Source organism: Bactrocera tryoni, chromosome 2 (assembly GCF_016617805.1).
Source record: "Bactrocera tryoni isolate S06 chromosome 2, CSIRO_BtryS06_freeze2, whole genome shotgun sequence".
Lineage (NCBI taxonomy): Eukaryota > Metazoa > Arthropoda > Insecta > Diptera > Tephritidae > Bactrocera > Bactrocera tryoni.
Genome location: NC_052500.1, coordinates 39663317 through 39689306, shown reverse-complemented (window position 1 = coordinate 39689306; position 25990 = coordinate 39663317). Strand labels below are relative to the sequence as shown.

Sequence of the window (25990 nt, the reverse complement as noted above, 5' to 3'; positions counted from 1 at the left end):
TGACGAATTACACTCGAGGTAAGAGAGCCAGCATGCTCTACTGCTTTGTTTTCATCGTCATTATTGTCCAGCGCAAAGAGGAGTCATCGCAATTTACACCTACCACACCAACTTAATAATGACGGGAAGCGAACGTAACATACTCCAAGGCCTGCCAGGGTTTTAACAGGATGGAAGCAACCCTGGCATTTGGTCCATGCTATGTCCTTGTCAAGCCAATGGGTTTAAAAGAGCCGTGAAGAATGCAGGTGATTTAGCGTCATTGTTGGGAAGCGAACGTAACATACTCGGAGGCCTGCCGGGTATTTAACAGGATGGAAGCAACCTTGGCATTTCTGCAGGGTGTCATCCTTGCATATTTAGGTGGATGAAAACCGCGACAGATCCAATTAATAGTCCATGCTTTGTCGTGTCAAGCCAATGAGTTTAAAAGAGCCGTGAAGAATGCAGGTGATTTAGCGTTATCAAGGATGCCCGGCGTGAAGTCGAGCTTTATTTACATTCCATATGAAGATTAAAGCGGATTAAAATTAAAGTCCTATATGTTCGTATATCTTTATTGTAGAGAGTGTAAAAACTGAAGCTGGTTTGACCGCAAGCCCCTAAGTGCTGTCCAACAAATCTATATTCAGATAAGCGCGACATTGTGAAAGAACAAGAACAAACATTTGTTAATAAGGGTTTGTTCATAATTTTAAAATTCTACATTTTTCTTAGATATCTATGTCCTCCCACTCAAAATCCCCCTTGGCGGCAATATATTTTGTTGCCAATGTTTTTTCCAATCCTCGATACAGTTGTTAAAGTCAATTTTCGGAATAGCCTTCAATGCGCGTAGTGATTCGTTTAATGTCTTCAATTGGGCAAAACGGTTTTTCCGGAGCGGTCGTTTGAGTTTGCTGAATAGCCAGAAGTCACACGGAGCTGCCTCAGCGCTTTCATTTACTTCCTACATTTTTGCTTATAGTCAAATTCTTAAAGTATGTCGTGAAGATGCACCGCTATGTAAATAAACAGTCGGAATAAAATTTGTACTTAGTATTTATATGTAAAAAATATTTAATCGATAGAGAGCAAGAGGGCAAGTCGAGTAGAAAATCGTTCGGCTGTATGTTGTGATTGCAGCTCACGGACGTACAACATTCCTTGTCCTTCTTGACGTGAATTTTTTTTTGCACATCTTCGCTGAGTCAAGATAGTGGTCCGAGTCAATGCTAAGACCTCGAAGCGTACGCCCGTCTAAAATGCAGGAAACGTGTCTTCCGTCTATCACAATATGATCGTTCTGGTCGGTAGCTTTTCGATAGGGAGAAGCCGATCAGCCTAAAACTATTTGGGGATGTTCCTTCACTTTGAAGCGAAGCGGCTAGACGTTATCCACTGGAGTGAATGCTAGGGCAAGGCGATTGAGCGTCTCTCCCTCTACGAATTCCTCACCGAATTTGCGAAAATATCACAATGATCTACTCGTCTCAGTCCTTGTCCCGTACATCGCACTTCTTGATCGGCGATTATGTCAGCCTTTACTCTTAGGAGGACATCAACCAGCTGGGCAGCAGCACCTTCTCTATTAAGGGACCGGACATTACTGGTGCATGCCCTCAAATCGTAATCCTTAATACGTTTGCAGTAGTCGTCATCAAAAGTGGATCTTAGACTGTTTTTTACGTGGCAAGTGATGTTTCGCCTCCTTTGGCTATCCAGAGGCTACTTGGTCTAAAATCGTCGTGAGCTGCTTAAGCCATATGTAAAAGAATCGTTTTTTTACACTCCGAAGTGAGTAGCGCTCAGAGAACTTTTCACACTTGCATAAACATAGCTCCATCCGTCATTGAGCGATGTGATGCATCTGCCAATGCAGTTTTCTGTTGTAATATTATGAAAGTCTTGGCGGTTTCACATAGTGTGTAAACAAACCGTCTTATTCAATAACAACAATACGTATAATCACTATTCACATGTATAAACAAAAATTACTATACCCTATAAGTAGCTTGTGTGATGTTATTTTGTTTCTTTTTTTAAGTAAAAAAATATTCAAATGATTTTTATACGAACATTAAACACTTGATTATGATTTGAAATTTAATTTCTTTTATAAATGAAATATTTTAACTTTTAACATAAAACTATAAAAAGTAGCTAGTGAATGCCCATCCTCTGGTTGTAACCTACCTCCTCATCAATTTTCATTTAAATCGGTTCAGCCAATATTGACAAACACAACAACCGCGCTGTGGTTCGGACGTTCTTATGGTAAATAACGAAATAGCTTTTCATTTTTATATGTAAGATATTACACTTAGCAGATACAATCAATTTGTTTTTGTTTATATATCAATTTGTTTTGGTATTTCAATTTAAATTTCAGCGTGAAAAACTTAAAGATCTTGAAGAGCTATGGCGTGTTCAAATAAATGCTGCTATCACGCGAGACTTAAATACATTACGAGCTCAAATCCGTTACAAACCGAATAATTTCATGAATTACTACACATACCTTAAAGCTCTAAATACCTCTATATATACTGATATTTTAATAAAAGAAATCTTTAAGTTGGCAGAAGGATCGGAAACGTTTAGCCCAACAGTAGGGCAACTTTATAAAGAACTTGGCCAAAAAGTACAGCAAAGGTAATAATAGTATTACGGTATTATTGTAAATGATGTTATATGATATTTATTAATATTTTCTTTCGGTATAAGTATTTAGTTATTTAAATGAACTTTCAGACATATTTCAAATGCAATTAACTTTCATTTTCGATAATCATACATATAAGATACCTCAGCTCACAAATATCTAAATAGGGCTTATTTCAGCAATGTTTTCCGCGTCAAAGTTACCAAATTTCTTTTGCATATTTAATTGCTTTTATATTTGTAGTGTAGTTAATCGCTGAATTAGCTTATTAAAAAATGTTTTGTAATTGGTAAATTTTAGTCGTTTTCAGTCTAGTTTGTTCACTTCAGAAATTCTAAATATAATAAAATGCATTTTATCTTCATTTAGATATCAAATTGAAATGAAAAAGAAAAATGGTATATTGGAAAAAATTGGGGAAATATATAGTTGTTATTGTGATATATTGAGCAAGAGAAATACTAAAGATAATGCTCGGCAAATGTGGCAACGGCTGGTGCACAATCACCGAAATAGTGGGCCCAGCATGGATGTGAAATATGTAGGTTGGCCTACCAATGTGCAGTCTGGTGTTGGCCGTTTTCTGTACAATATTTTGATGCGTGACATTAAAATAGATGCTCATATTATGCGTCAAAAAACCAAAAGCAAACAACAGAATCTTTTACCCGCCTTCTATACACTTTTCCGAAACCAAGGACGCTTAGTAAAAGAAGAAGTTAAACCTCTTCCTGTTTTAGCGAAGTAAATCTTTATTCAAATCAATTGAATTCCAACTTGAAAATTTTTACATTTATGATTTCTTTAAAAAGATTGTTGCGCATGTCACGCCAGAAAACACTAACATTTGATTCGAGTCTGGTACCAATCCTATGCCCACCACAACCTTGGAGTACACCCAATAATGGAGGCTATTTACTCAATAAATCAGAACTGATACGTTTGCCTCAACAGGTAAGTGTGTATTTTGAATATTCACATTAAAATGTATTTCGTATATTTAAATAAATACAAAAATTTCATACAACTACAAAAAGGCCATTCAGCAATGGAATCGCATAAATTCAAGCAGCCAACAGCAAATTTATCCTGCTCTTGATTCTCTGAATCAACTCTCTAGTGTACCATGGCGCGTAAACACAGAGGTAAGTGAGATATCAATTCAATACTGATCAACAAACTACTTACTAAGGTATCCTTTTCTCGAAGTTGAAATATTTGGCTACGAATATCGAAATTGAGATTATTCTTCTTTATTGGCTTAGAAACCGCTTTGCGGTGGATTTCGAGTCTGACGTTGTTGTTGGTGTTAATGCTAGTTCCCATATAGACTAAATTATCTACGACTTCGAAGTTATGACTGTCAACAATGACGAGGGGGGCGGATCCTGAGTAAGTGCGACGACTGTTTGTTTCATGACAGGATATATTTTGTCTTGTCCTCGCTAGACCCATTTTCTTCGCTTCCTTATCACGTCAGCAGCTCTGCACTCTTATAGAACATGGTACCTTCTCTATTTAGTTCTGCAACTCGAATTATTTTCTTCAAGAAAAAATTGAAGATGTCGCACGATAGAGAATCGCCTTGTCTGAAAGCTGGTTTGGTATCGAAAAGCTCGGAGAGGTTGTTCCCGATCCTAACGGAGCTCGACGTGTATTTACACAGCCGTATTAGTTTTGCGGGAATACCAAATTCAGACATAATGACATAAAGGCAGTTCCTTTTCGTGCTGTCAAAAGCAGCTTTGAAATCGACGAAGAGGTGGTGTGTGTCGATCATCTTTTCAAGGGTCTTCATTTGTTGATTTTCCAGGCCTAGTGCCACACTGGTAAGGTCCAATAAGTTTGTTGACGGTGGACTTTACTCTTTCACACAATACATTCGATAGAACCTTATATGCGATGTTGAGGAGCCTTATCCCAAGGTAGTTGGCGCAGATTGTGGGGTCTCCCTTTTTGTGGATTGTGCAGAGCACACTTAAACTCCAATCGTCTGGCATTTTTTCGTCCGACCATATTCTATGAAGAAGCTGATGCAAGCATCTTATCAGTTCTTCCGCGACGTATTTGAATGGTTCGGCCGGCAATCCATTGGCCCCCGTGCTCTGTTGTTCTTCAGACAGTAATTTCTATTCGAACTTCTTCATGTTCGGGCAATGGAACTTCAGGTATATCGTCATCGATTGGGAAATTGTGTTCACCATCTCCTGGTGTTCTGATTTCACTGCCATTCTGCAAGCTAGAGAAGTGTTCATAATTTTAATACGCTCTGGGCATTAGTCGCTAGAGTCAATCTGGGGGTTCTACAAGAGTATGTTTACGTCTTGAAACATTCTGCTAGTTGCCGCATCTTTTCGTAGAATTTTCGAGCATAATCCCTATTGGACAGCTTGTCAAGCTCTTCATTCTCACGCATTTTGGCCTCTCTCTTCAACTTTCGGTATCTATCCCATCCCGCACGCATTGTGGTCGATTGTAACGTTGCGAGGTAGGCAATCTGCTTTCTCTCCACTGCGACACGGCACTCCTCATCGTACCAGATGTTCTATTGTCTTTACCTTGGTTTCGATCAACCAACATTATTATTTATATATAACACAGTGCTAGAAAAAAGAATGAAGTCCGAAATATGTGGGTTATTTTTCTTGTAGGTCTTGTCGATTAGAACGAGAAGCCAATTTTGGAATTTGCCAAACACCCCCAAAATTTTTACTTAAGTTTAAAAACCTATATTTCATACTTTTCCGCAACAAACTTAAATTTTGTTACTCTTTTTCTCCTTTTTTTAAATTTGACAATATTTCCGATACAATACGAAAGAGTACATTTAATGCCGAGTTGAACAAATGTTTATTTTCAATAATCGGTAAAAAATCGACAAATTTATTCAACTTTTTAAAAAACAAAATTTTTGCAAAAAATTGCCACGAACTTAATTTACCAATAAAGTATACTTGTTGTTTATCTTTTGTGTGCTTGCTGCTAAATTCGATAAAAATCGTTATAAAGTAAAAGTAAAATGTGCAACAAACTATAAATTGCTATATTTGTGGCTTATTTATGGATTAAAATCATCGGCGTGGTCTTTAAAATAATATTATTGTTGTAAAAATATAACAACATTTTTGAAAAATAAAGTAAAGAGTAAATAAATTCGTGTTTCCCTAATATAGTTTATAATGTCACCCTTAGGCTTAAAGGCTGTGTTATATACAATGAAAATCTGTTATCATCAGTTCCAATCGCATATGGGGTTAACAAGAAAGAAACGTATGAAATGATGGAACAATTTTCTGCTCGATGTAAGTGATAGGCTTTTTTATGTGTTCTTTTACCCCTTACCACTGGTGGGGAGAAGTAAAATATATCAATAAAAGAATCCTTTATGTGGAGATTGTATTTCAAATCTGATTTTATTTTTGTTGAGCAGCTCCTTTTACACAAAATTCTTAGCCTACGTTTTTAAATTAATTATCAGACCAACGCATAACATATAATAAGTACGTTGGTCTTATCTAAAAGTACTCGCATATTTTATCAGCAAATGCATTTGTATACATTTGCTATTGCATTTCTATTTGTTTGTTTATGTAAGTATGTGTGTGTTTTTTTATACTCTCGCAACAAAGTTGGTAAGGAGAGTATTATAGTTTTGTTCACATAACGGTTGTTTGTAAGTCCTAAACCTAAAAGAGTCAGATATAGGGTTATATATACCAAAGTGATCAGGGTGAAGAGTAGAGTTGAAATCCGGATGTCTGTCTGTCCGTCCGTCCGTGCAAGCTGTAACTTGAGTAAAAATTGAGATATCATGATGAAACTTGGTACACGTATTTCTTGGCTCCATAAAAAGGTTGAGTTCGAAGATGGGCAAAATCGGCCCACTGCCACGCCCACAAAATGGCGGAAACCGAAAACGTATAAAGTGTCATAACTGAGCCATAAATAAAGATATTAAAGTGAAATTTGGCACAAAGCATCGCATTAGGGAGGGGTATATTTGAACGTAATTTTTTTGGAAAAATGGGCGTCGCCCCGCCCCCTACTAAGTTTTTTGTAGATATCTCGGAAACTACTATAGCTATGTCAACCAAACACTATAGAGTCGTTTCCTTCAGGCATTTCCACATACAGTTCAAAAATGGAAGAAATCGGATAATAACCACGCCCACCTCCCATACAAAGGTTATGTTGAAAATCACTAAAAGTGCGTTAACCGACTAACAAAAAACGTCAGAAACACTAAATTTTACGGAAGAAATTGCAGGAGCCTGGGTGCAGCGGCAATTTTTAATCGACTTCGACTACTGAAGATCGATTCCGAAAAATCGATTATTTTACGAGAAAACTCGATTTTCGAGTATAATCGGAATCGAGTTTACCATCCCTACTGGCAGCCATCACGTGCACATATAATAACCTCCGCACAATAACCACCACAAAAAAAATGATTTTTTTTCCATGAAATTTATATGGAAAACAGAAAATTTGAAATAGGCACCTCTTAATATTAATATTAAGAGCTCATCTTTTGAGTGACTTTCTTTTTCACATTTTCGAAAGTTTTTAGCCTGTTTTTCAGTTGAAAAAAAAGGTTGCCTCAGAATGACAAACCCTAATATGCTCTGTACACGTCGGACAGTTCGGACTAATGTCATTGTGGAATCTGAAAGTAGAAAAGGCGCCGCATACAGTATTACGGAACTCATTGCTCTCGCTATTAAGAATCGCCGGCTGGAACGCACGCAGCCTTTATTGGTCATCATTCTCGATAGGGCATTATAAATTTTGTTTGCCTTCGCGGAAGAATACGCCAGGTGTTCTTTAAATTTTAATTTGGAATCCAATATTACGCCCAGATACTTCAGTTGCGGCTGTGAAATTATCTTGCACTCCCCTATGGTGAGCTCTATTCGTTCTTCTATCTTCCTAGTGCTTATGAGTGAAACTTCTGCTTTTTCCTCCGCTAGTTTCAAACTCACAGAAGAGAACCATTGGCGTAGACCATTTAAGCACTCATTACATTTATTTCTCAGGTCGGCGAATTGTTTGGTCACTGCTACCACCACGAGATCATCCGCATATGCTACTAGTTTCACGTCTGCTGGTTGCTGTCTTCTTAGCACCCCGTCGTACATAAGGTTCCATAATAGCGGGCCTAACACTGAGCCTTGGGGTACTCCACTCGAGATAGAGTAGCTCTTGGTGCCTTCTTCCGTGTCAAAAATCAGCCATCTGTTTTTAAAATAACTCGTTATTATGTTTATGAGGTATTCAGGGGCTCTTATTTCATCCAGGGCTTTGATTATGTCTGCTCATTTTGCGGAGTTGAATGCATTCTTGATATCCAGGGAAATCAGCGCGCAGTACTTTTTTGTGCCACCTTTCCATCTTTTGCCACTTACTGCACATTTCGCAGTATTGACGACTTTTCGTAGTGCGTCAATAGTGGATCTCTGTTTTACAAAGCCTTATTGTCTCTCTGATAATCCGCCGGCTTTCTAGATTGCTAACTCCAAGCGGTTTCTTATTATATTCTCGTACACTTTACCCATCGTGTCGAGCATACACAGAGGTCGGTACGATGAAGGTTCTTCAGGTGGTTTCTTTGGTTTTGGGAGCAGAACCAAACGCGTACTTTCCAAGAGTAGGGGAATACCTCTTCCTTTATACAAGCTTTATACATTTTAGCGAATACTCGAGGTTTTGAGCATATGGCTTCCTTCAGAGCTCTGTTTGGTATGCAATCCAATCCAGGCGCTTTGGTTTTTTTGATTTTCTTTGCTATTGCCAATAGTTCGTCTTCCGTGACTAACGACGGTGACTCTGCAGCTTCGTTTCGTCGCTTGGCATTCGAAATACCGTCGGGTTTCGACGACTTTCCCCATAAAAGAGGCATCTTTAGGTTGCTGCTGCTTGTTTTTAAATCTCGGCATACATATTTTGTAAGCAGTACTCCAAGGGTCAATGTTTGCTTCCTCACAGAGCTTCTCAAAACATGATTTCTTGCTTCGGGTAATTGCCGACTTCAGGAGCTTCTTGTGGCTTTTAAATTCTTCCTTAAGGCGATTTTCGTTCTTTTCGCCCCGGTTACGCTGTAGACGCCCTCTAGCTGAGTGACAGAGTTTTCTCAGCGTGGAAATTTCCTCATACCACCAATATACAGGCTGCCGCTTGTTGTGATGTGACGTTCTACGCATTGTTGCATCGCATGCTGCGACCAGTTCTTTTTGCACTGCCGATACCATGTGGGCGGCGTCGTCACCTGATGCCTTTGATGCACCCCAGACTAGCTCAAACAGGTCTGAGTCGAACTCATGTTGCTTCCAGCTTCGTTTTCAGGAAGTATTTCTGCTAGGAGGTGCCTGCTCTCGGGAGTACGAAATTTGTGCAAAAATTGCCATATGATCACTGTTTGTGTATATGTCAGACACCGCCCACTTAATATGCCTGCTCAGCGAATCATTTGCAAGCATAATGTCAATTATAGATCCTTTATTGCCTTTTTGGTAAGTGTTTCGAGTTCCGGTGTTCGTTATTGTTAGGTGCGTTTGACTCAGATATTCATGAATTAGCCGCCCGCGGTGGTTTGTACATCTGCTGCCCCAAGCAGTTGACCAAGCATTAAAATCACCCGCTATTATAATAGTTTTGCCTCTGGTTTCTACAGACAGCCTTAAGAGGAAGTCTTCGAATTCTGTGATTGAAGCGCTGGGACGAGCATAGAAGCTTACAAAATAAATCCCCTGAATATTCGCCCATGTGAAAAAATTATGGGCTTCTCTGGGGCGGGCCTTAAAAGCTTGCCCTTTACAGGACCAGATTTGTTTGCAATCCATGTGCTTTCCGGACGGTGGGAGTATTGTTCACTTAGTATGGCGACATCAATGTTTTCTTCTATGGTTGTCTGATCTAGCAAATCTTGTGCTGCTGCGCAATGGTTTAGATTCAACTGCAGTATCCTCATTTACTTAGAAACTTCAGAGACTCGAGGTACTTTGGGCAAGTCGTGCTCAATACAGAGTGCTCCCCTTTGCAGAGCATGCAGCTCGGAGCGTTTGTACACGACTTTGCTAAATGTCCTGCGGTTCCACAACGTGTGAATAGGGAAGATCTGTCTGTTAAACTGCAGAATTTACGAGCCATGTGACCCAGATGGAAACACTTATAACACCTGAGAATAGGCGAGTATTCTCGAAGGCGACAGATCGACCACCCAATCTTTATTTTTCCCAGTTTGAGTGCAGCCTTAGCATCTTGAGCGCGCATGCATACAAGTGCTATTTGTGTGCCACTTCGCGTTTTTCGCAGACTTGTTATCTCCAGATTTTGGATTCCACACTCCCTTTTCAATGCTGCGCAGATTTCTTCGGGAGTTGTTATTTCGTTCAGATCTTTGCAAACAATGGGCTTTGGGCTGTATCATAGCCATTTCTCCAACCACTCCCCCCAAGGCGCTTTGGAAAGATTCTGCTTTCGTGTCTGCTCCATTTTTCAATTCTAAAATCAGGTCTCCTTTGAGTGTTTTTCGAACTGCTGTTACTTTTTATTTTTCGCAGAATATCTGCATACGACGCTCCTTCCTTCTTCGTAATAATGATGGCATGGCATTGTTCTAATTTTCTTTTCCGTCTGTTTCCTCTTTTTAACCACGTCTACCCATCCTTCATTTCCCATTTTGAAGAGTCGTGGTATAATTTTGGGTTGTTTTTGCTGTTCCACTATACGATAGATGCGCATTTTCAGTTGTGTTTTTTGGCTTTTTTGTGGGTGGTAATAGGCCTGATGCGTCCCTCATTCTTTTTGGGGTATTATCATCTCTACCAATTGGGGCTTGAGATGATTTTCCTATTATCACTCTTTTCGATAGGATTTCCACTCTTTCAGCTTTGGCGTGTAATGTCACAATGTTGCTCAAAAGTTCGCGCATCGCCTGGTTAATATGCCTTTGGCCGTCCATCATGCTCTCCAATTCTTTAATTTTTTGTGTTTTTTTTATGGCGAGATGTAAAAAAATCATTAAAAGACACTGTTGCCCTTACAATAGTAGTGTGGGACTTTAACTCACTAAAAAAACATCTCATTACCGACACATAGCTTTGGTGAATTGCCCTGCGAAACTACCGATTAAGTATTACATCGCAGAGCAAGCTAAGTCTATTGACTATAACGTCTCAGGGATTTTCGAGCTGGTTTTGGCTGTTTGCCTCGCTATATCGCAGTCGCTCTAGTCTTCGCTGCTCTTGGAAGACCTTAGCAGCCCAGTGCTTAACATGGTTCCATACCTGCTTTGACCGCAGCATGTGTGGCACTATGTTATCTAGCATTATTCTTTCAAAAATTTCCGTTTTTAAAAATGTCCTATCCTCCTCATATTTTGGGCAATGGAAAAAGATATGTTCGGCATTCTCTTTTCCATAACCACAAGATGAGCATATTTCTATCTCATCATGGCCATATTTGTGGAGGTATTCCCTAAAACAGTCATGACCACTTAATAGCTGCTTCAAGCAAAAATCAACGTCGCCATGCTTTCTGCTAACCCAGGTTTCCACATTTGCAATCAACCTGTGCGTCCATCGTCCTTTGGGTGCTGAGTCCCACATTGATTGCCATTCTTTCAGACTCTGCTGTCTTTCTTCCTCGCGCTCTCTAGCTGTTAGGGGCTTGCCGATATTTTAGCTTTTATTGTACACTCTCTTTAACTCACTAGCCATTATTTCAGGTGGCATTATGCCTGCAATCACTCCTGCGGCTCCGTGAGACACCTGCTTAATTTTTCGTCCATCACTATTTTAAATAAATCTTCATCTATTGATTCGTCTTTCCATTCTCTACTTTGGGCTTTTCTTGGCCACCCAGTTCTCTTTTGGCGTTTATTACTATTGCAATTGTCTATTATTATCGCTTGGTGGTCACTGTGTGTGTATATATCACATATTTGTCACTTCGTCTTTCCTGATAGGGATATACTCACAAATGCAATGTCGATTATGGAACCATATCCATTTTTTCCAAATGTATTCTGGGTTCCCGTGTTTAGCAGCACCACATCAAGTACCGAGAATGCTTTGAGCAAGGCATTCCCACGTAGATTTGTTTTCCTGCTTCCCCATTCCAAGGCCCAGGCGTTGAAATCTCCTGCAATTAGATTCGGAGTTGTTGTTTGGGCATCTCGTCAAGAATTTTTTCGTACACTTCCGGCGATAAACTTGGTGGCAAGTAGCAACTATAGATGTGGGTACCACAAACTTTTGCTCCGGCATAGAACGATTGGCTAGTCAGTGTTCTTTCTTGCACCACCTTATCGCCGCAGACCCATATTGCCACTTTACCTGTGCAATCTGAGACCCATGTTCCTGCCTTTAGACCTTTGTATTGCTCGCATATTATAGGAACATCTATTTTCTTTTCGTACACTTTTTGTTTTAGCAGTTCCTCCGCTGCTTCGCAATGGTTTAAATTTACTTGGAGGATTCTCATTTCCTATTGCTGCTTGCTGCTAGGTAAACTGGGCATCTTTTACTGCCGATTTGATGGTTGGTATTCGGCCTTCCATTGATTTTGCAGGATACACAAAATGGTTCCTTCACACATGCTTTAGCAAAATGTCTCTTTTCTCCACACTTCATGCAGCATTTTCTTCTGTCTTCTGGGTTTGTGCACTTGCCTGCCATATTCGAGGCATCTGTAGCATTTTTTAAGGTTCGCAGTTTCCCGTATTCTGCACACGACTCAGCCAATCTTGATTTTTCCTGCGTCAGTAGATGCCTTGCATCTTTCTCTGGGAGGCTTAAGACTGCTGTTTGTGTTCCTGCATACGCTTTTTTAATATTTCGAATAGAACTCTTCTCCACATTGAGTTCTTTTAGCTGTGACCGAATTGCTTGAACTACAACGTCCTTTGTAGTAACATCGTCTAAGTCCCGAATTTCTATTAGTTTCTCGTGCGTTAAAACTCTAATTTCCACCTTGTTGCCTAGAACTTTGCAAATTTTTTCCTTGTATCCATTGCTGTTTCCTCTTTGATCTCGCGCCAGCTCCAACAAGATCTCTCCTTTGGTTGTTTTTTTGATACGCGACACGTTTTCGCCCAAATTTTGGATAGTTTCTTCTTTTTTAACCGCTTGTACTCGCTGGGGACATGTCTTACCCAGTTTTCGTGATCACCAGCGCATCCGGTTTCGGAGGGGGCCTGCGATTAACTTTCTTCTGCTCTTTGATGACTTTCCTTCCTTTGTTTCTGACTGTCATCCAGCTTCCATCTTTTGGCGTTTCTTTTCTCTTTTCAACGGAGGGGCCCATCTCTATTTTGCCTTTCATTCCGTTTTCACCGTCTCCAATTGATCGGATGTCTTGCCCTTTTTTGGTGGCGTTCTCCGATTGGCATTTTTTTCTTTCCGCAATCTTTTGGGTGTTACTTCTGTCACGCTTTTAGCAAGGTTAGTTGCTCGATCTGCTTTTCTAGAGCTTGCATTTTGCTCTTGTGCACGTGAATGCAGCCACGAAATGGCACTTATAAGCTCTCGCATGCCATTACTTATGGAACGTTGAGGTGGACGCATCAAACTTATGAGTTTATTGATGCTGTCCCCTAGCTCTGCCATATAGTCCCTACCCGCTTGCACACTTTTTATTGGAGGCGTACTACCTATTTCTAGCGAGGGCGGCGATGATTCCATGGAAAGAACCTTTTCTGGCGTTCGAGCTAACTTTGATCCTCGCTTAAAGGGGTCTATTATTGCGCTATCAACCATATTTGTAGCCTTATCTGATACGCTGGCCAAGTGGGCCACCACCGTATCATTGCAGTCGTTGGATATCGACGGCCGGGAGCCTGCTTGCTCACCCCCTACAACCGCCGGCACTGGGCTTTTTACACCCTGCACCGTAACTTTACTCAATTTAGTACTCGCAGACATGTTTTGTTGTTCCTACTGGGAGGTGATTTGCTCTGCCGCTCCTAACCTGGAGACAGACGCTGCCCAGTAAGCCGCTCACTCTAAGTCAGACGCTTCCGGGATTTTTGTTGGTTTGACACTTATTTATGGGCGGTGTCGATTCGCCCCATCACAGAGACTTCGTCGGGCAGATGTAGCTTTTTAGGCTACACCCTCCACCTCTGCTGCTTTGGTCGGGGACTGCTTATTGAATATTCGCAGCTAACCTTCATATCTGGAGGCCGTTCAACTATCCGCCACCTGCTGACCTCCAGAGTAGCCCAAGCTAGCCCTGAGTTAATTTTTAATGTTAATTTTTGTGTATGTGTGTGTGTGTGTGAGTGTGTGACTAAGGCACTTAAATATTTATGATGAAGAATACCACCATAAGGGTTGTTTTTCTGTATTGTATTCTTATTACATATTTTTCTTTTATTTGCTGCATTTTTGTATGCAGTCAACTGATAGTGGACTGTATATTATTGTTCAAATAATTTGAACAATATATGTATATACATAGGTAATTTCACTGGACCTCAAAATCAAAAAATCGCAAAATAAAGCGACGTTAACTTTGTGAACAAGTTAAGCTGTGCTGAGAAAGATGTATGGAAGAGTTTTGTAGTGCTATGTGATAATTTCCTTGGAAATAACAGCGATAATAATCCGACCACGTTGGCATTCCTGTCTTTGAAATGATCGTAAAGGCATGGCGTAGCCCCCACTAGAATAATGGGTACCTGATATTACTATTGCTTGTGGTGGTCTGACAAATAGTATATCCTGGGGATCTATGCTAACTCTCGCATCACACCATTTGCCTATAAGCATCTCGATCGAGAAACCTCCCGACTTTATTTCTGTGGGCAACCGCACCTTCGGTTGGAAGAATCGCGGAACACCGCCGAAGCAGCTGTTTTAGCTAATGAGCGCGACACCTTACGCCATGCCGATCCCTATAATCATCGAATAAGGGATCTCAATTTGAAGATTCGGTTACCATTTGGCGGACAAAATGGATAGAGCATCTGAAATCTTGAAGCCTCTTCAACGGCGTGAGTCACGGTCCAAGCCCAATGCTGACTGGCTTTACTTGCTTTCATTGCCTTTTCATACTTTGAATATTTGTATGACCAAATAAGCGATTTGAACGCTGTCGAAGCACGGTTGCCACTTACTTAATATCTTGTGGAACAAAACGCCAAACAAAACATGAGTAATCGTATTTTTTTAATTTAATTTTAACTAATTTTTTATAAAACGTTAATTTATTATATATATATTTATTATATCGAAATTAAACATCTTAGTTTTGTTTATAAAATTAGTTTATTGACCAATTTGTTTTATATTCTTTTAAGAGTGCGCGTCCGTATTGTGTGAAGTCTCAGAATCGTCTCTGTTGGCGTTCATTGTTTTCGTTAAGTCTGTTTATTCAGGGTGTCTGTTAAAAGTTGCATTATTGCGCAGGTCAGGTCATTATACGTTGAGTCCGTTTATTCAGGGTGTATGTCAAGAGTTGCATGCCTGCGCAGGTCAGGTCAGGGTTGCAATCCCATATATATATATTAAATATTTTAAATTATCGTAAATGGTTATGTGATAAAATGTTGTGTGCCAAATAGAAAAAAAGTACCGACTGGCGGCCATAGTTACAAAATCTATTGTCAAAAGCGCTGGCAAATAGAACGTACAGCTATTTGAAACTTCAAGCACTTGAAGCAAGAGTACATTTGGTCTCGTTTCATATGCTCTAGCATAGTTCTATTCAGTTTTGACACAGCAAAGCAAGTAAAGCCAGCCAGCATTGGGCCAAGCCCTTGAGCTTTGGACTATCTAACCCGAAGAAATATGATGACAGAGTTGAATTTCAATTCAATGTACATACCTCTTTGGACACAATCGAGCTATTTTAGTCGGTGTGTTACCCGACGGCTGCGCAACATACCGAAAGATGGCGCACCACTTACTTTTACCGATGAGAAGAGTGTCATAAGTAAGGCAAAATCTTCCAAGTCCATTGGAACTGATGGAATAAACATGTTGACGCTAAAACACCTAGGGTCGGCGGGAGTTAACTTCCTCATCAAGGTCTTCAACCTGTCGCTGACCACTCTTCAAGTACTCGATGTGTGGAAAATCGGAGAGTGGTGCCACTACTGAAACCTGGGAAACAACAAAAGCGGAGTCCTATCAAAAACCAGCCTGCGACGATCCTCGTAGCGGTGAAATTTTCAAAAGTTTTTGACACAGTTAAGCACACAACGCTACTTGAGGGCATCGAAAAATCTTCGCTCCCTCCAGGGTTGAAGAAGTGGACCATGAACTACCTGAGCGGTCGACAATCAGCGGTACTGTTTCGACGTAACAACTCTAAATTGAGAAGAATTAAACGGGGAGTTCCGCAGGGTGATACCCTCTCCCCGTTACTGTCTAAATTCCGCAGCTTTCTCAATCATCACACGGAATTTCTGTCACCTCGTACGCCGAAGAATGCACGATAATGACGTGCATGTGCTCAAAAGTAATCTTTTCTCGCTTCCTCGCTGCACGGAAACTCTCTCCGCCACTAAATCTACAGCGATCATATTCAGTAACTGGGCTATACTTCTTCGACTTGACCTTACTATTTCAATATAATTAATAATATTAATAACCGCCTCCTAGGAGTGATGCTCCCCAACTTCGTCGATGACATAAAACAATACGTCGACCAGACTTCGGACGAAACAAACTTCAGACATGCACTGACCGCCATTCACAGTGGAGCCATTAACCGACTCCCTCTCAGTGAATGGCGTACTTGGAGTCAGACTCTTTGCAGAAGAAGAGCGCGAGAATCGAGAGTGACCCTTGCGCAGCTTCGTTCTGGCTACTGTAGCAGGTTAAACTCCTACTTATCCAAAAATTACCCTGACATATCAAACATATGTTCAGCGCACAATGAGTCCCCGCGTGACACTAATCACCTCAGATGTGAAGACATCTGACACCCCTCTCCCTAGGGTCCGACTTCGTCGAAATAGCACATTCCCTGGGCCTACCGTTAGATGACAACTTATCTAATCCTTACCATCCTAACGGGGGTTAGGTTCCTGTTGCAACAACAACAACGAGGAATTAATTTAATTTTCAGATATGTAATCAAATTTCCTCTGACTTTGTGTATCTGTTAACTTTGATTTACATTTCTTTGTTTTGAAAATGTTAATGGCTCGTTATTTTTATAAAATGACGATGGTTATTTTTATTTCAATAGTTGCTCGGAATTAGTTAAAAATTGCTTTGAATATTGGAAATTTATTTTAGCCACTTGATCGGTATTTAAAATTAAATGGTGCAGCGTATGATATAAAAAAAAAAAAATTTAACTTTTGATTCCTCTAAATTAGATTCTCGACGTTATTATAAAAGTATTTCAAAATGGTGGCGACGATAAACTTGATGTACCTCAACCTCCAAGCTCACTGCCTCCATTACCTTTATACCATGAAGAAAACACAGCATTAAGTACGGCCGTACGATCGAAACTTTTTAAAGACAAACTAGCACATCGCCGAAAACAAGGAGAGATGTATAGTTTATGGTGTGATACCTTATATCGTCTTTCTTTAGCATCTCACGTAAGCATCCTTAAATAGAATTGAAATTTCTAAAATTTATTGATTTGTGCTTTTAATTTTAGTATCGAGATAGGGTTTTTTGGCTGCCTCATAATATGGACTTTCGCGGCCGAGTTTATCCGATACCACCTCATCTTAATCATTTGGGATCAGACTTAGCACGGTCCATGCTTGTTTTTGATCAAGCACAACCTCTTGGACATGATGGTTTCAGCTGGTTGAAATTGCATTGTATTAACTTAACGGGCTTAATGAAGCGCGATTCAGTCCATGAACGTTTACTTTTTGCTGAGGAAATAATGGATGATATTATTGATTCTGCTGATAATCCTTTAACTGGCAGAATGTGGTGGGCCCAGTCAGATGAACCATGGCAAACATTAGCTTGTTGTATGGAAATAGCTAAAGTTTACCGCACAAATAATCGCGAAGGTGAGAAAATATTCTTCACACATTCATAGCTTCAGAACATAAATCATAAGTTAGTTAGTTAATTTGTATTTGATGCGCCTTATAGTTTTAGCGACAACAAATAGACCAATCCTTGCTATAAAGTTTAATGACTCTGGCGCATTTAGTTGTTGATTTGTCGAGCTTTTAGAAGTTTCGACAGAACTCTTATATAGGGAGAGGGCGGGTTTTTGTGGGGCTACGTCAAGTCTATTTTCTATGCCATCAAGCCAGCGACGATTGATGTACTTTGTTCGAATATCGAACGTGAAATTGCAGCAGTATCGGGCGTTTTATGCTTGAAACCCGTCGAAATTGGGTCCAACGTCTGAACTTCTGCAAGCGTACCTGTGGTTGCCATACAAAAGAAATCGAGTTCCATACATAATGGCATCAAATGTACTTTCAAGGAAATAAAGAATTTCATTGATATCCCAAACCGTTTTTGTTTTATTTAAAAAAGCGCTCTTATTAAAAAGCCCGTTATAATGTTGCCATATAAAGAGGCAATATTTCATACGCTAGAAATTTTATTTTAGGTGTATTTTTTTAATGATCGATTAAAATCAATTCCTTTTAACTAACGTTTTTTTTTGACAAGATATCACGAAATCAAGAAATTTATCCAAATAAAGATAAAGCTCTTCATAAACGAACTTTTTTTCTTTTTAAGAAACCTTAAATCGACTTTAAGGTTGTTTATCTCAAGCGTGGCTAGAGAGTTTACCAAATACGTAGGTACTATCTCAATTTGTGGGGAAATATTATATTTTCAGTTGTTTAAAGTCGATATTATATTAAAAAAAAGTGTTAAATTATTGTTGAGACTCGTTATTCGACGAAATCGTGAAACGATTCAAATTATATTTAGAATCTTTTTAACTAACACGAATCAAAATTTTTTCATAAGGAAACAATGCTCTTCCCTGCTAGAATCATCTGTATCATAAAGAATTTCGTAAACGTTTTGTTATTAAAGCTATGATATTGTATTTGTAAAAGCGCCATTAATACCTTAAAGAAAAAATATATGTATTTACAAATAAAATAATAATAATGATAATAATATACCGCTAAATATACATATACATTTTACATTTATTAATACTGAATTTGTTGTAAATCCATAAAATTAAATATCTTAGGTTTCCTAAGCCGGTTTCCAATTCATCAGGATGGTTCTTGTAATGGGCTGCAACACTATGCTGCGCTAGGACGAGATGAAGCTGGAGCCAAAAGTGTTAATCTGTTTCCTTCACCTTTACCGCAAGATGTTTATAGTGCTGTTGCTGCACTTGTAGAGAAATCTCGCAAATCAGATGCATCAAACGGAGTCCAAGTAGCGCAAGCATTAGAGGGTTTTGTCCGCCGCAAGGTTATTAAGCAAACTGTTATGACTACTGTGTATGGAGTTACCCGCTATGGTGCACGACTGCAAATAGCACGTCAGTTAAAAGATATTGAAAGTTTCCCTAAAGAATGGGTATGGCCGGCTTCCACATATTTAACATCGAAGACTTTCGAAAGCTTACGAGAAATGTTTACATCAACACGTGAAATACAGGATTGGTTTACGGAATGCGCTCGACTAATATCAGGCGTTTGTGGACAAAATGTAGAGTGGGTAACTCCGCTTGGTCTACCAGTCGTGCAACCATATAATCGACAGGAAGTTAAACAGACCATGCGTACAGGTGCACGAGTTTCTGAAACTATGGCTATGGATATGTATGAAAAGCCGAATGTTATGAAACAAAAAAATGCATTTCCGCCCAACTTCATACATTCTCTAGACTCTTCCCATATGATGCTCACTTCCCTTAATTGTGAACAAAAGGGGCTTACATTTGTTTCTGTACATGACTGTTTTTGGACCCATGCATGCACAGTCCCCGAAATGAATCAGATTTGCAGAGAACAATTTGTTTCTTTACATTCTCAACCTATTTTAGAAGATTTGTCAGCATTTATGAGATCGAAATATAGCTTTCGAGAATGGTGAGTTCTAAAAACATTATGTAAATTTTTATTTTTTAGTGTAACATTTATTTCTTAACATATATATATAGTGACCTACTTAATGATGGATCTGCGGACGACCTTTCAAAACGGAGGCTCAACAGAACCTTGGGAGAGATGCCGAAAAAGGGGGACTTTGATCTTCGAAACGTTTTGAACTCTGTGTATTTTTTCAGTTAGGCTGCTTTATATTAATATAAATTGATATTAAGAAGTTTGATTAGATAAAATTTGTTTTATGTACAATAGAACAAATATTTGTTATTTTTTAACTATTATGTGATTTTGTTACGTATTTATTTTTCATAACATTGGAAACAGTTAAACAATATATAATATTTCTTTATTGAATTGTGGTATTGCCCAATGATGACTGCCAATATATTGAATACATAAGAATAGTTTTGTCTAGAATAACACAGCATTTGCTTAATGCTATTAATTTAAAATGGTAGGTATGCGTTAAGATTTAATTTTTAATTTAAAGGGAGCCAAAAAACCGGAAAATATTTCTTTGTCTAAGCCACTATGGGTCTGAAATCGGTTTCTAATATTATATACATGAGTTAAGGGGTATGGCCACTATATGTGTATGGCTGGCATTAAATCATGAGCATATACGTAATATATAAGCATTTATTCACAAAATTAATGAAACACATATCAAGTTTCATGAAAAATTATTATTTTCGGTTAGTTTTGTTGAGGGAGTAAAATTGATAGACACATTATCTAGTGAGAAATATTTCATTCTGATTTTATTTTCATATTTCAAGAATTTATATACATACATACAATTTTTCAAATTATCTTAAATAACTAAATATACATATTTTTTATGATGGGGAAGTATCGAAAGCCTGAACCCCATGTCACTGTGGAACCTTAATCCGAACTAAACCTCCTACTGTCTTGTGCCCCGGTCTCACAGTCAAATATTACGTCGGGAGGAGGGTTGAGTATTACTCATACGTACGTGATGGTCCTAATGCAGTCAGTAACAAGCTGCATTTGCTTTGCCCTACCTCGGTTTGTCTCATAACCCCCCCCAACCCTTCTTGTCTGCTCCAGCCATGGTTTGTGTGTCGCGTCTTAGTTGTTTGTTGCTCTCCAGCTCTTCGGTCTTTCATTATTTTGGTTGCCACTTCGCACATGGCTTTCCACTTATCTAGTGATTCCACCAAACATTACATTTTCTGGGGTTGGGTCTATCCCGAAAGCTTTTTCCAAAATTTGCTTTCTTCGAGGTATTTTGCACAATGTGTGCGCCACGTTCTCAATGATTTCGATTCTGCAATAATTGCATATATCGTTGTCTTCGTGTTTGAATCGCTTCAAATATGGTTTGAAACAGCCGTGTCCAGTGAGAATTTGGGTTAGATGAATATCTACTTCACCGTGCGATCTATTTAGTCATAGTTCGATGGTGGGGACTAATCGGAATTTCCATTTCAGCTGCCTTCCCATCGTTTTTGACAGCGCTTCACCCAGTCGCGTAGCTAGGCAGCCAAGGGCCCTGGGGCAAATTAAAAAATGAGGCCCCACTGCTATGTTAACTGATTAGGTTTTAACAAATAAAAATATGAAAGATTCAAGTATTTATTATTCTTTTTTGTGACAGATAATAAAAATATTAAACAGTAACAACATAAATTACAATTAAAACTAGGTGTAACGAAATAGAGCAGATTCAAGAGTTAATTATATAAAGGTCGGGCCTACCAACACACTAAATAACAATTATACGATCGTATTTACAATTTTCAATAGCTTTAGTTTTCGTAAAAGAATCAATGACTTCGTTTAAATGCAGGCTTGATGAGGTTTTGTTTTCAATTGTTATTAGCCAGAGGTGGGCATATTAGCCCTCAGTGGCACTTTGCACCGTTCGGGCACGCGAGCAAATTTTGAGCGCTAGATGAGGGGATCACCGCGTGTAAACATGAAGAGGGAATTGATAGCAACGTATTTTACCACTCCTTGTTTACTAATGAGGGCGCGCGTATATATGGGTAGTTGCACTGTGGGTAACAATTGTAAAATTGCCTAACAATTTTAAGTTTCTTTATAAATACCATAAATTTATAAAATGTAAGACAAATAATAAAAACTGTAAAAAATATTTCGGAGAATGTTCTTTGGTTAAAGTTCCAGCTGCTTCCAAAATGAATTCTTTAATGAAATCTCTTGTATACCGATCATATTATTCGTGTTGCACTTCATAATGCCTTTGAATTTTGTATTTCTTCATCTGAACATGTTTTTTACATGGCATATATGTATTGTATACTGCCAGAACTTTCCTGACATAAGTACTTTTCTTCCCATTCCACATTAAATGAATTAATTTTTCTTTTTTAATTTTGGGCACTGTTTTCACGCGCTGATAACATTTCTGCACATTTAAATTATAATAACTTCAGTTTATGAACCACTGTTTTTTCAAAAACATATGCACAAATGAGCGCTCAGCACACACCTATTAACGTTTGTATTCTATTTGCCACTCTCAATTAATAATGCCATACCGCGCAAATATATTTTTACTTGATGATTTTTTATTTTTTTAAAATATGAGTTCCCTTTCTAAAGTGCGTATTATTATTTTAATACATTTCAAGAGGCAACTTAATAAAACAATTATAGAAGAAACCTCAATTCTTTGAATATTTTGGTAAAATAACCAAACTGAAAAATATCACAAATCATATATTTATAAAAGCATTTTCATTAAATGGAACTGCAATATGTTTAATGAAAATATATATTATAGTCACAAGTATCTTTGCTCTTCAGTTTCCTGTTTTTACCGACGTAAGAATGCTGACTCGGGCTACGCGCAACTTTTGCCGTAACATTGAACTTTGGAAACATTATTACGATAACTTCTGCTGTCGCAGGCCACGCGCAACTTTTTCCGTAACATTGATTAACTTCTGCAGACTTAGGCCGTAACATTAGACTGTTAAACAGTCTTATGATAACTTCTCCCCTCCTAAGTGGGGTACGTCCGCGGACCCTCTTGTTGGCAGAGACACGGCAATGACAGTCAATGCTTTTAGGGTCAATAATGTTGTTGCCCATCCTGTACCGTAAGTTAAATGGTCCATTAGTTGACGATTTTCTAGAGTGCGGTGACGTAAGTAAGGTAAACTCATTATATCGTCGTGCACGATTATATTTATTTGACTGGCCCAAGGAAGTCCAGCTTGATGAGAATGTCATAAATGCCAGATATCTATTTCTTTTATTTTTGTTGTATTCAAAGTTCTATTTACTGTATTAGTTAACTTGTTAACTTGCTGTTGTAATTGGGAATTGATTTCTAATTGCCTATTGTTATTGTCTTTAAGTTTATTAAGTTCTATCGTTACCTTTTGAAAGTCGTCAAAGTCAGGCGTAACTGCTACTACCTTGAGGGCAGTTCCTAAGATGTTCAAGCTTCGTTGATGTCTTGTTGGTCCAGTTACTGTTTGGAGGAGCTTGTCAATTCGTTCGAGATCGGCCTTCATCAATTTTGTCATGTGACTGTGTGAGATTTGTTGTGTGCCTGATGTAACTGTATGAGTCCCACAAGACCATGTCACCATCCGTATTCGGTAAACAGTCCGAGTGAGAGTGGTCCACAATTTTGCCAATGGCAAGGGTCGGAGCCAAAGTGAGCGCAAGGATTGGAAGATTCTAGATAAAGAAAGGCGGGTGGAGATGAGGAGAGAACTTATAGTTATTAGCTTAAACTAACGCAGATTATCCTTATGAACTATCCTACCATTTACCCTAACCGTGGAGCCCAAATTTTCTCACAAGGGAGTGAGTTTATTTCCTGGACGATTATTTAACTTAATGAGAACTGTTTCGCCTACACCGAATGTTCTTTCTGCGCGGTTCTTGTTATGAATTCTTTGTGTTGCCTCTCACATTATTCCACATACAAAGTTTGTTCCAAAGTAAACAGGACTTTTTGAATCTAGCGCCCTTGGTGGCGCCATCTATATGTCGATTGGTGCGTTAGAACTTCATGACATTTCGTCTATTGGAAATGAAGTTATTGCGTTTTAAGTGTCAGTATGTTTGTGTTATCGGTGTGAAAATGAGCTTTGAACAAAGAGTCAACATTAAATTTTGTTTTAAAATTGGTAAACATGGATTTATCGCATTTTGACCGAACATTTGGTCTTACGAAAGGTGTGTGCACGGTTTGTTCCGCACAACTTGACTGACGACCAAAAATTGTTCAGAATCACATTTTAACCATTAACCACTCCCCGTATTCACCTAATATGGCACCGTGCGACTTCTTTCTTTTCGGAAAAGTGCATTTGCCCATGAAAGGAAAGCGTTATGCAGACGTAGAGACCATTCAAAAGACTTGCACCGGCATACTGGCGGCCATACCGGCCAAAACTATTGAAGTAGAATGAGACTATTTTGAACAAAATAAATTGATTTTGCCGAAAAAACCATTTTTTCTGTTTTTTTTAAGTCCTGTTTACTTTGGAACGCACCTTGTATTTCCACATTATTTTTTGCTGCTCGATTTTTTCTACCTGCGAATGGAAGACATCCGTTGTATCCTCAACGCCCTTATCCAATTTCAGGCATCTAGCGATTTCTCCAATGGTACTATGACACCTCTCCACCTGCCCATTGGAGGTACTCTGAAGGGGAGAAGCATTTACGATATCAATGCTGAAGAAGTCTCTAAGACAAGGTCTTATCGCGTTTGCATTAAGCGATTTCTCAATATCGCAGTATATGGTTTTAGTTCCAGTAAACAGGTTGACCAGTTGCAAAATGCGTGGTTTAATAACGATTATGGGTCTGGAAGGGATTGATTGCACAACCGCAAATTTAGATAGTTTGTCCACGCAGGTAAGAAAGTATGTAGAATTTGTGGAGAAGATGACGATGTGAAGAGTTTCCCCGGGAAAAATTGGATTGGGAGTTTTCCCTATAGGATGCTTAACTGGGTGTTTTACGTATTTGGATTTTGCGCAGGTTTTGCAATTTACTGCCATTTCCCTGGCCTTCTTTTCCATTCTAGGGAAAAAATAATCTTGCAGTATTTGCTTAACGTTTTCCTGAGAAGCACGGTGGGCTCTGTTATGCTCCTGTAGGATTATTTCCATTTGCGCGTTAAGGTCAAAAATGTCTATTTGGTGTTTGGGAATGTGATTATTAGCCAATGCTGAATCTGTGCTAGCAGAGGTAGCTCGCAATGGATACCATTAACTACATCAGATTTTATTTCTTCTGGCAGCATTTCGAACAAAGTCTCATTATCAGTAAATGTAAGGAAGTGACGTAATTTGTTTCCAAAAAGTACAAATATTTTCTTCGACGGAAGATCACCTGATTACAGAATTAATTGGTTTCGATAGACGTTAACCGGTTTAGAGACTGTTTCTATTTCTATGGTAAGTGATTGCTCACTGTGAATAGTGGCGGCATCTGACTCAGGTTCAGGATCTAAAGAATTTATAAATTGGCGTGATAGAGCATCGGCTACCAATATATCTTTCCCTGGCTTATAGTGAAGTTTTGCGTTATATCCTTCTATGAAAGCTTTCCACCTTTTTATTTTTGGGTATACGTTGCGATCTGACACCGCAAAGGTAAGGAGTTGATGGTCGGTGTTAGTGTTTAATTCCTCGACACTTAAAAAAACTATTAACTATTACTGATTCGCATTTAAAAAAATCAACATGTTTGTCTTTTCATCGTCCAAGCGCATTCTCCTTTCACTTAAAATAAGTCCAGCTTGAGAAAAAAGCCGTTCGCAGGGAACCGAAGACGCTAAACATACTAATTTTATCCGAGCTATGGGAGACAGATATGGATATTTATATTTGTTGTGCTGCCACCATTTGAAGGGGTCCGCATTTCGAGCAAATACTACCTCTTCCAAATAACGCTGAACCTCGATAATGGCTCTTGAATTACAAGTACCTCGCGACTTGTTTGACACAATAGTGGAGTCTATATAGCTCCATATTGAAAACTTTCTACTTGTGGTTCTTGGGGTTCATTTGCTTGGGCTTCTTGAATTATTCAACCTACATCTGCAATGATACGATTTTTAAATATGTCGGCTATTGTGGGGTTAGGCGAAATTTTTGAAACGACGATGAAAGAAGTGTTGCTCCTTTCGGTATTTCCTAATCTTTCATTTATACCATTTAGTAATTCAAAAGCCATTGCTTTTACAGGATCTACATAAGTATTGGCTTTTGTCCACCTAGTAAACACGCTTTTGAGACCATTTACAATAGGAATAACCATTGATCCGGGGCAATATTTTTGGCCGCTTATTT

General features: G+C 38.9%; 1 protein-coding gene across 2 annotated transcripts in view; it reads left to right on the top strand.

Annotated features, from left to right (window-relative positions):
• Positions 1-19934, top strand: part of LOC120769777 (DNA-directed RNA polymerase, mitochondrial) — a 59844-nt gene extending 39910 nt beyond the window's left edge. For both annotated transcript variants that reach the window (XM_040096958.1, XM_040096957.1), the window contains 8 exons: positions 2372-2634; positions 3014-3388; positions 3457-3598; positions 3682-3789; positions 16977-17207; positions 17270-17639; positions 18803-19655; positions 19727-19934. In XM_040096958.1, coding sequence (XP_039952892.1) covers positions 2372-2634; positions 3014-3388; positions 3457-3598; positions 3682-3789; positions 16977-17207; positions 17270-17639; positions 18803-19655; positions 19727-19856 — 2472 coding nt within the window. In that variant the 3' untranslated portion in view covers positions 19857-19934. The remainder of the gene's footprint in view (positions 1-2371; positions 2635-3013; positions 3389-3456; positions 3599-3681; positions 3790-16976; positions 17208-17269; positions 17640-18802; positions 19656-19726) is intronic.
• The last annotated feature ends 6056 nt before the right edge of the window (positions 19935-25990 follow it).